Source organism: Pongo pygmaeus, chromosome 1, assembly GCF_028885625.2.
Source record: "Pongo pygmaeus isolate AG05252 chromosome 1, NHGRI_mPonPyg2-v2.0_pri, whole genome shotgun sequence".
In the NCBI taxonomy this organism is placed as follows: Eukaryota; Metazoa; Chordata; class Mammalia; order Primates; family Hominidae; genus Pongo; species Pongo pygmaeus.
Genome location: NC_072373.2, coordinates 71017334 through 71028714, shown reverse-complemented (window position 1 = coordinate 71028714; position 11381 = coordinate 71017334). Strand labels below are relative to the sequence as shown.

At 34.8% G+C, this 11381-nt stretch overlaps 1 protein-coding gene across 2 annotated transcripts in view; it reads left to right on the top strand.

Annotated features, from left to right (window-relative positions):
• The window catches only part of RALGPS2 (Ral GEF with PH domain and SH3 binding motif 2), a 195825-nt gene that overhangs the window by 147773 nt on the left and 36671 nt on the right, over positions 1–11381 (top strand). For both annotated transcript variants that reach the window (XM_054459571.2, XM_054459489.2), the window contains exons 9-11: positions 4300–4437; positions 5709–5799; positions 10275–10342. In XM_054459571.2, coding sequence (XP_054315546.1) covers positions 4300–4437; positions 5709–5799; positions 10275–10342 — 297 coding nt within the window. The remainder of the gene's footprint in view (positions 1–4299; positions 4438–5708; positions 5800–10274; positions 10343–11381) is intronic.

Genomic DNA, 11381 nt, shown 5'->3' with positions numbered 1-11381 from the left:
TTTCAGACTATTTAGTGTGTTGAAGGGTGACTAGATAAAATTTAACTGACAAATTAATGTCCGCAATACATTAAGAAATTAGAAATCCATAAGAAAGAGAAAACCCAAAAGAAAAAATGGACAGAAACATTTATTACATAGAAATATATATGTTTAACCTTATTACTAATCAAGGAAATAAAAATTAAGACACAGAGAGATACCATTTTATACTCAGAAGATTGGCAACATTGAGAAGGATAATACCAATTGTTAGCACAAATGTGGATCAACAAAAGCTTATATACCATGAGTGGGAGTGTGAATTGATATAGCTTTGAAAAATGATGTGACACCATCTTGTAAAGTTGAATATTAGTATACTTTAGCACTTGGCAGTTTTGCTCCTAGGCATGTTTATATATCCTGAAGAAATTTTGTACATGTGTACTGGGAGATGTGTATAAGAATGTCTATAGCAACATGGTTGGGGGTGGGATGGGAGTAGCTCAAAAGTCTGTCAAATAAAATGGATGAGTTACAGTTGTCACACATTAGCTTGTTCTCATTTTAAGGAATTACAGCAGCATTTAACAGCGTGGACAGGTCTTAGAAACAAAATAGACAAAGCAACCACAGAAGACCATATTTTTAAATTTTATTTAATAAATGCTTATAAATCACTTGGTATGTACTAGACACTTTTCTTTTTTTTTGAGACGGAGTCTTGCTCTGTCACCCAAGCTGGAGTGCAGTGGTACGATCTCGGCTCACTACAAGCTCTGCCTCCTGGGTTCTCGCCATTCTCCTGCCTCAGCCTCCCATACTAGACGCTTTTCTAACATTACAAATACTATTATTTAATCCACACATACAATAAAATATGATTTTTAAAGCTCAAAAATAGGCAAAAGTAGGAATACAGACAAATGTCTGGGGGAAAAAATAAGGGAATGATCTTAGAGTCCAAGGTAATGGTTACTTCTGGACAGGAAGCAAGGAGATGAAGTAGAGAAGGAACATACAGATAGATGCAACAGTATTGATGATGTCGTAGTTCTTTTTTAAAGTAGTTTACCCCAACATATTAAAATATTAACATGTAACCAATAAAAAAGTTAATAGATATTTTACATTAATTTTTCATGTTAACTCTTCAAAATCTTGTCTGTTTTATATTCAAATACACCTCAGTTCAGAATAGACCCACGAAACAGTCACATGTGGCAAGTGATTATCATATTGGACAACACAGTATAGCGAGTAACTACGGGTGAGTTGTCATCTGAGTTTAATAAGATGGAAGAATGGCAAGAACTGGCACATTAGTACCCCGCTCAAATCCCACTTCTTCCTTGAAGCTTTCTCTGATCCCATCAGGAAGGAATGACATTTTTTTGCACAGAATTCTTATGAAACTCCTGTTTAAGCTTTTCTGTGCTACTTTTTTATATCTTTTATTGCTGTTATTGATGTACATATGCCAACATCCCCGTGCCATTTCCTTGAGGAATCTTTTAGCTCTCCTTAGGGATGTTGTAGTCATAAGTTGACTGGTCTTTCACAAATGTTCATTATATTGTTTGATAACAATAAGTGTCATATGTGTTGATAATTTTTTCTTAGGGCCGGGGTCTCACCGTGTTGCCCAGACTGGTCTCAAACTCCTAAGTAGTCTGCCCACCTCAGCCTCCCGAAGTGCTGAGATTACAGGCGTGAGCCACCGTTCCCAGCAATAATTTTTGTGAAATCACGATTCTCACACAAATATGAAATGAATATGTGTCAGAATTTTCATTTAAGTTATTAAATTTATAAGGGAATCAAAAATGTGTCAAGGGAGAATTCAAAGTAACACACATATATGCAATCAGGAACGCTGAAGTAAATTTACCAATAGTTGCAAAATTGGTCAACACTCATTAGATCCCACTGGACATAATTCTTTGGCATGTTTATGGACAATAATTTGTATTACCAGTTTTCAACAGCTGTGCAGAGTTGGAAAATAGCTCAGAAGGACCAAATGGGTGTACTGGAGACAGGATTCCCAGTAATCTTTTTTCCCATCTCAAAGTTTTTCACAATTTTCCTGACACATGTGTATCAAATATTACATTAAAAATAGAATGAAGAATAAAAGAAGTGTACTATTCTATGTTTCTCTTCCAAGGTGTTTGTTGAAGGGAGGACAAGGATGTTATCTTGAGGCGTGGGATCAGATTTGAAGGAAGAGTTGCTTAGATTTTGCTTTATAAGTAGGGGAGATTTAAACTTGTATATTGGGCTGGGTGCAGTGGCTCATGCCTGTAATCCTAGCACTTTGGGAGGCTGAGGTAGGTGGATCACTTGAGACCAGGAGTTCGAGACCAGCCTGGCCAACATGGTGAAACCCTATCTATACTAAAAATGCAAGAACTACCCAGGCGTGGTTGCGCATGCCTGTCATCTGAGCTATTCGGGTGGCTGAGGCACAAGAATCACTTGAACCCAGGAGGCGGAGGTTGCAGTGAGCTGAGATCACACCACTGCATTCCAGCCTGTGACAGAGCAAGACTCTTTCTTGAAAAAAAAAAAAAAAGGTTTAAAAAAATATATGAGTATTGGCTCTGGGGAAGGAGCCAGTAGGGGTGAATGATAGTAGAGGCAACAGTGGTTGTCTGGAAGGAGGCAGCAATGATTGCATTCAAAATTACAGTTGAGATTTCGGAAGAAGAAAGAGGTGATTCTTCCTCCAAGATTGGGGAAAGTGGGAAGAACCTCAGCTTCATTTGGAACCTCAGATTCATTTGGAGTCATAGGGAAATAAAGTTGAGGTTATCTAAAGAAAAAAAAGTATGATAGGTGGCTTAAAGAATACTGTAAAGATTTACTGAGTGGAAAATGAATGATACTAGGATGAGTAAAAAGATTGCCATGCCAACCTTTTATGTTAAGCACCTATTGTCAAAACATTGCACGAGATTTTCTTTCTCTTGGAGTGCAAGATAGCAACTGCCTTAAATGAGTTTGCAGTCTTGAATAGATAGGATATAAATGTAAAAAAAAAACCCAAGTAATGAGATTTTGAAGTCATAAAAGTCATTAAGGGAATAGTAAGCACAGATATTGTATGATTTTTTAACAGAATATAAGTAATTTTTTTAAAAATTGGGCTATAAGTGAAACGTCTGAGATCCAGCTCTGTCACTAACAGGTTGCATGGCATTAGACAGGTCCCTTTACTATCTATGTATTTCAGGTTCTTCATCCATAAAAGGAGAGGATTAGATTAGACAGTGTCTGAATTCCTCTCTTGGAATCTGTGAAAAAACTAGAGAATATTGACACCGAATTAGATAAGCAAAATATAAGATTTGGATAGGCAGAGATAAGTCCAGAAAACATTTAAGGTATAAGAAAAAGCTGAGGAAAAACAGGGTTTATTTAGAAGGCAGTGGGTGTGTCATTTTGGTTGCATTTACCCTGAGAGTTCATGAACATGAGTAATAGGGTAAAAGTAGGAAAGTATGTTTTTCTTTTCTCTGCAGCTATAGTTGTCTAATACATTTCACATGTGCATTGTGAACTCTCCAGAAATAATCTTAAATAAGTGACCTTTCATGTTAAGGACTAGTACAACCAAATTTTAGAAGATGTGTTATTTTTGTTGGTACAAAAAGCATGGAGGGTAAGAAATAGTTAACTTCAATTTGTAGTCACATGAACCATTTCAGAAATTTATTTGTTGATCTTTAAAATGTGTAAAACATTTCTACCAGATTGAGATAATTTTCAAAGTAGTTAAGACTCAAATGATAGCTATCAACTCAAGGCAAGAGAGTAAAAACAAATATTAAATAATTTCCCTATGTCAGTCAGTGGCTGGGCTGCTGGCTAAATTAATATCTTCAAGTTGTAACACACCTTGGAAAATGGACACTTGCATAGGTTTTAAGTCTGAGGTTCTGAGTTTAACTCTCCATTATGAAACTAGTCAGAGGCAGAGCCAATTGAAGAACTCAGCTCCTTTCCATTAATTCCCATATGAGCTGGAGTTTCTAACTCTAGCCTCAAACAATACTTGAAAATGAAATCACAAGAAGACATTTACAAAATAGCATATTATTACAAAAAATTGGTATATGTCTGACCCCAACTGTATGGAAAGCTAGGCCCCAGTAACCATATGTTACTCAGGCTTCAGTGTATTAATAGCAATATATTTTAAATGTAGCATACAGTGGAATATATCTATAAACAACCCCTTCCCCCCTTTTCTTTGTCATAGTCTCCCAACCTACAACTAAGAAGCCATTCATTTATCTAATTTTGTTTCAGGTATCTATTTGTCAGATTTAACATACATCGATTCAGCATACCCATCAACTGGAAGCATTCTAGAAAATGAGCAAAGATCAAATTTAATGAATAATATCCTTCGAATAATTTCTGATTTACAACAATCTTGTGAATATGGTAAGTTTCTGGGGGATAATGCCAAGCCATTAACATTGCTGTAATCCAGTGAATTATTTACACACACTGATGATCACATTTCACACAGCAGGGGACATCAATTTCTTATTTCCATTCTAATGTAAAGGAAAATAATGCTTGTTTTATTTTGCCATTTACTATGTAGCATCCTGTTTAAGGTCTTGCTTTTAAGGAATTTAAGTATTTAATATTTAAAATTTTTATTTTTATATTTTGCTTTTCTGCTATTTTGCAGCAACTTTCTCACAGCACAAGGGCACTAAGTATTTAATATTACTACCTCACAGCTATTTGGCCCTTTATAGCACAGCTATTTGGCCCTTTATAGTTTACAAAGTCATTTTCTAGTCATTTTCTGTTATCTCATTTGATCTCCCTGATCTATTATGTAAATCGTTCTTACAGTTTTCAATTAGGGAAGTATAGCTGAGACCCTTGAGCCTCGTGACAATTGACCAACTTTCTTGAGTCAGACTATCGAGTAAATAACGAATTTTTGTCGAACATGTATTTTATGGAATGACGAATATAGAAACAGCTACATAAGCCCAAATGATGAGAAAAGGCTTTTTTTTTTTTAATGTTTAAATACTTCCAGTTTGATAGGGAATAAAGTTAGGCTGTTAATACATAATTTTTATGGGTTAAAAAACTGAGTTTTACATTATATGATTACTTCAAGTGAATTTATATTAAAGCTAACTTGCTTCATGCATCTATACTTTTTAGAAAACCTCAAAAACTTCCTAAAACTATCAGTGTGGAGATAGAATCTTACTGAAAGTTAAATCAAATAATTCCTTATTTTGTCCTTTTCTCAATATTTTAAACATAGCATCAAATTGTGATGTTAAAGTAATCTTGCTTGAAACTTATTTATAAGGGGAGGAGATAAACCACGGTTATAAATGGGAACCAGGTTTCTTTAAAAGAAAAGTAACTGCGTTCACGTCTTCTGTTTAGTTTAGAATAGTTGCTGATCTTTTTCTGTGAAATTTCTCAAATATATGGGACTTTATAATTGGAGCTATTTAAAAAATACAAAAATCTATACAAACAATATACAACTGTAATTTTCTAAATTACCTTCAGTTTCACATTAAAGTTTATCTCAGTAATGTCCTTCTAGAGTTAATTTAAATTTTGCTGCCATGTGGCCTTAATTTACCTTTAAGTTATTTTCAGCTTAATTCTTAAAGTTCTGGTTAAGATGTACTTTATCAGATAATTATTTATCACCTTTTGCCTAGATATTCCCATGTTGCCTCATGTCCAAAAATATCTGAACTCCGTTCAGTATATAGAAGAACTACAAAAATTTGTGGAAGACGATAATTACAAGTAGGTTGGATCTTCAAAAGTGGTTTGTATGACTTTGTCCTGTCCTCCACCTTTCTATCCCTATGTATTTAAACATCTAAATCCTACATGGTGTCATACAAAGGACTAATCCAGTGGTAGGTTTACAGCAGTAAAGGTACTAACATGTATTACTTCTTAATGACTTGTTATGATTGAGCCAATATACAAATACCTCATCTGTTCTTTTTAATATTTTATCTCTCTGTTTGTAGAGAGCTAACGTTTGATAGTTCTAATTTAAATTTCTTCCTTTCCCCCATATTCAATCATTGAATCCTTACAGAATTTGTCTTTTAATAGAAAAATTAATGAAACTTTTTAAAATAGAAAAATTACTCTTCTTTAATGCTAATTATTGACACATCGTTGTTTGTTTTTCATTGTTTTTGCGGATTGAGAGACTACTGGTCCATCTTGTCTGAGGAGAAGAGACCTTCCTCCAGTGTAGCACACTTATCCTTTTCCCTGTATTATAGCAAGTTCTTTATTAAAGATTTTTGAGGCCGGGCACAGTGGCTCACGCCTGTAACCCCAGCACTTTGGGAGGCCGAGGTGGGTGGATCACTTGAGGTCAGGAGTTCAAGACCAGCCTGACCAATATAGTGAAACACTGTCTGTACTAAAAATACAGAATTAGCCGGGCATGGTGCATGCCTGTAATCCCAGCTGCTTGGGAGGCTGAGGCAGGAGAATCACTTGAACACAGGAGGCAGAGGTTGCAGTGAGCCGAGAGTGCACCATTACACTCCAGCCTGGGCAAAAAGAGCAAAACTCCATCTAAAAAAAAAAAAGATTGTTTGAAATCACTTTTAAAATAGCTAATATCCATTTTTATCTCCTTATATCCACAGTATTTCCCAAAGATGGGAGAGGAAATTTTTAAATTATTAACCCTTTCATCTTTCGTTGATATAGTTTATATCGAAACTGCTGGGGTTTTTTTTTTAAGGTGGGAGGATAAAGAGCTTATTTCTCTTGAAGCTTCACCCTTTTCTTTTAGCTTCATTTGTTACTTTTTTTTAAAAAGTTTACTTAGCTTTATTATCCCAGTTGTTCGCAAGCTTTCAAATTGAATTTTGCACTTTCACAAGTATTTTTTCCAATAAAAGGTCATGTTTCAAAAATTTATCGAAGTGAAAGACTAGATTATTTTTCAATGTTAATGCGTTACATAGAAATATTTTTTATCTTCCTTTGGTAATGATTATTAACTTCCTTTTTCCAGATTTTGACAGTTTTTAAAAAATTTTGTAGAACAGAATTAGTCCCAGTAAATGGCTATAGAAATTCTGGAAAACATCTAGGAATAATTTTTCTAAATGCATCTAAAATTTTACTAATGTTTGAAAACGCCTTTATTGCCATCTTCTCTCTCACACCATAATATCAACACTGTATTTCTCTACCAATTTTCATTCTACAAAAAGTTTCTACGTGGTTACTTACTTGAAAATGTATGAAGTCAGTAAAGAAGCTTTTTAAGGCTGGAGTTGTTTCACAAATCTGTTGCCCTAGGTTGTTTTTCAAGTTTGATGGTCTGTGTCTTATACTTACCACTATTTTTCCCTTCTCTCTAATTACTGACATAGAACTCCTACCTAATAAATACTTAAGTTTTGTCCAGTGAAGTGTAGAACAGATATCTTAAAATTCAAAATGTAAGTAGCTATTAGATATTTATCTGGCTCAAGAAACTTATTGAATTTAAAAGAATTTAAAGTTTGTTAGATTGAAATGTAATCTAAGAAAATTTTGCACAATTTACAGAGGATGGCAAATTTTTTGTGACTACTGTAAAATTATAATACTGTATTTATTAAAGCTAGTTTTTACTTTGCTAAAAGGGTAGACTTAGCCAGTGAAGCCATGAAGTAGTTCTGACATTCTGTAAACTGACATATCATATAATGCCTTCATTTTTGTAGGAAAGCTAATGCTATTATACTGGTTTTTGTTTTCATGAGGAGCTAGAACCAGAGCAGCCCTTCCATTACATTGACAGATATTTACTAAGGTTATGTTATAGGCCAGTTACTGTGCTAGTTGCTGGGATTATAAAAATAAGATACTGTTCTTGCCCTCAAGAAGCTCAGTCTAATGTCAGATACATCCACAAAACAGATGATTATAAAACATTTCAAACAGAACCATAATAAAGATATGCCAAGGATGCTGTGGAAACATAGATAAGGGGGGACCCAACCCAGCTTTACCTAGGAAAACTAAAAAGAAAGGAAATATGAACAGCTTCAGGAGACAGCGTCATCTGAGGCTGAATCTTAACAGGTGAGTGGGAGTTAGTCTCACGTGAAGGGTAAGGAAAAGTATGCTGGGGATGGAATGATCAAAGGAATGAGATAAGAAACAGTGTCTTTGCATGGCGAACGATGAGTCATTTGGTGTTATTGGGACATCATACGGGACTAGAGAAGACATTGTTTTTCTTTTTCTTGGAGACGGAATCTCACTCTGTTTCCCAGTTTGGAGGGCAATGGGCGATCTCAGCTCACTGCAGCCTCCGCCCCCTGGGGTTCAAGCAATTCTTCTGCCTCAGCCTCCCGAGTAGCTGGGATTACAGGTGTCCACCATCATGCCCGGCTAATTTTTGTATTTGTAGTAGAGATGGGGTTTCACCATATTGGCCAGGCTGATCTTGAACTCCTGACCTCAGATGATTCACCCGCTTCGGCATCCCAAAGTGCTAGGATTATAGGCGTGAGCCACCGCACCCGCTGACAGATTGTTTTTCTAAAAATGCAGTGTGTTGCATGAGCCTAATAATTTAGTGTGTTTGAAAAATAGAGCATTTTAAGATGTCATTAAAATTATTAGAAAAAATTAGAAGAAAACATTTTGTTAGAAAAAATGCCTTTTATGATGAAAAATTTGTAAATAGAAATGGCATGTCACTTACAAAAGGCCTGTTTTGGGCAACTTCATCTACATAGGCAGCCAGTATAGATACTACAAATTACATGTCTTTTGATCAGGATGAAAATTCTTCTGGGTGATTTTATTTTAATACTGAACATATCTGTTCTTAATGAATCAGCATCTCTATTATTATGTGGTGCTTTGACGATGTCGTAAGCAGCTGGCACTCAGACTAGCCTTCACTGCTTTTTAAAGATGCCTCTGCTTTTTATATTGCTGTCAGTTTCTAGCTACTACCAATAGCAATGTGATTCACCCAATAAGCTCCCTTTCTGTTCCTTTCTATTTTGGTGCCATTGGGAAATGGTAGTTATTTCATTTACTACTTTTCTTTCATCCACTAGACTGTAAGCTTCAGAAAGACAGGAATACCGTGTCTGCCGTAATCTCTGTTTTATTCCAGTTCTGAGCACAGTGCCCAACACAAGTGTTCAGTAAATATTTGTCACATGAATGAATGCAGTATAGTTTGTAGCCTAAATAATTAAACATCTTCATAAAAAGAAAAAGAAAAGAGTCTGGTTAATCATTTATCTATTCAATATATGCATTTTATATTATCAAGTAACTGGAATATAATTAATAACCTACAGTAGATTTATCATTATAAATGCCACTTGTATTGTTCAATTATTTTTAAAATTTTAGTCAGTAGAATACTAAACAGTTTTTATTAAATTTCAGGCAGACTCAGCAATATTAAGCTTCATGTATTACACCGAAGCATTTTCTGCAACTACTTTAGTGTCCTATTTTCTGAAATAGCTTCCACTGATAGAAATCATAATCTCTTTCACTGTGAAACTCAGAACTGGATATATTATCCTAAATGGAACTTAAGTACCATATAATAAACTCTGACTTAGGACAGGGACTTACTAGGAATTTTGCAAACAACATTTTTATTTGTATAGATCTTTCTGCTGAAGAGTTCTGTCAGCTGGTTTGTTAGATGGTTAGTTTTAAATAAGGTGTTTTTAGAAATAATTTGTATAATTTAATAACGCATATGAAAGTTTCTGAATTTAAATGTAAAGTATCAGTGTAAGCTCTAAGTTGAGTCATCATTTAGTCATTCATCAAATATCTTTAAATGTGTTCTATGGTTTGGCAACTTTGGGGTAATTGGGGAGATTTTTGTGTTTTTAAATACAACTTTTTAATGTATTTTCCCTTCCTAATATTTCCTAGAATAACCATAAGATCAGCTTTGTATGAAAGAGATAAGAGACTTAACATCTTAATTAAAAATTGCCCTTGGCCAGGCTTGGTGGCTCATGCCTGTAATCCCAGCACTTTGGGAGGCCAAGATGGAAGGATCGCTTGAGCCCAGGAGTTTGAGGCTTAAGTGAGATTCCCTGTCTCTTAAAAAGAAGAAGATTGCTCTTGAAGAAAAATATATAGGTCAGATTATTTCATAAAAATGTTTTTAGTTTTTTTGTGACAAAATACACAACTTTAATCTTATTTTGTCAAATGTTAATTAATTATTGTATGTATTTTGTCTTTTTAAAATTCAGGCTTTCATTAAAGATAGAACCAGGGACAAGCACCCCACGTTCTGCTGCTTCCAGAGAAGATTTAGTAGGTCAGTACATAGTTTTCTCTTGTTACCAAATCTAAATCAGATAACCTAATGAGGAAGGATATACTCCAAAGTAAATAAAAACTTAATACATCTTATACTGCATGTAAAATTTATTTTGATACTAAAATCTGTCCTTTCTGGGTTTTTTGTTTTTTAATTTAAAAGTTGCTGGCCGGGCAGGGTGGCTCACGCCTGTAATCCCAGCACTTTGGGAGGCCGAGGCGGGCGGATCACAAGGTCAGGAGATCAAGACCATCCTGGCTAACATGGTGAAACCCCGTCTCTGCTAAAAAAAAATAACAAAAAAATTAGCCAGGCATGGTGGCGGACACCTATAGTCCCAGCTACTCAGGAGGCTGAGGCAGCAGAATGGCGTGAACCCAGGAGGCGGAGCTGGCAATGAACCGAGATCGTGCCACTGCACTCCAGCCTGGGCAACAGAGCAAGACTCCGTCTCAAAAAAAAAAAATGTTGCTATAGTTTGTCAGTAGTATACAAACAAGTACGCTACCTAATCAAGGAAAATAGATAGATGCAACAGATGGAAAATGATAGATAAGTAGTTATGAATATTCATTTTTGATTAAGAATGCAGTGTCCTAGGCAATGAAGGTTGATTACACTAGAAATTTCTGTGGTCTAATGGGAAAGTCTACTAATTTGAATAATTATAGAAGTCAATTTTAGTGATGTAATTTTTTCAAATGTTCACTTTAATACTGGACTAAGTATTAAAAATATAAAAATCATAGTTCCTTACTTTACCTGTTACATTGTAATGGGGATATTATGCATATACCACAAATAATTTTTTAAAAAACATAAAATTGTCATTATTTAAGAAATCCCTGAGAAGTACCTTTTTAAAAATTCCCAGTATAGGCCTTCGCATTAAGTTTCATGTATATTCTAAAAATATTTGATGGCTAATCTGATAAGATGTGAAGAAGTGAAGAAACAAACCATGACAATGTCTATGGGGAAGAATATTCCAAGCAGAAAAAACATTGCAGTTTAAATTTGTTAAATTTGCTTTTCT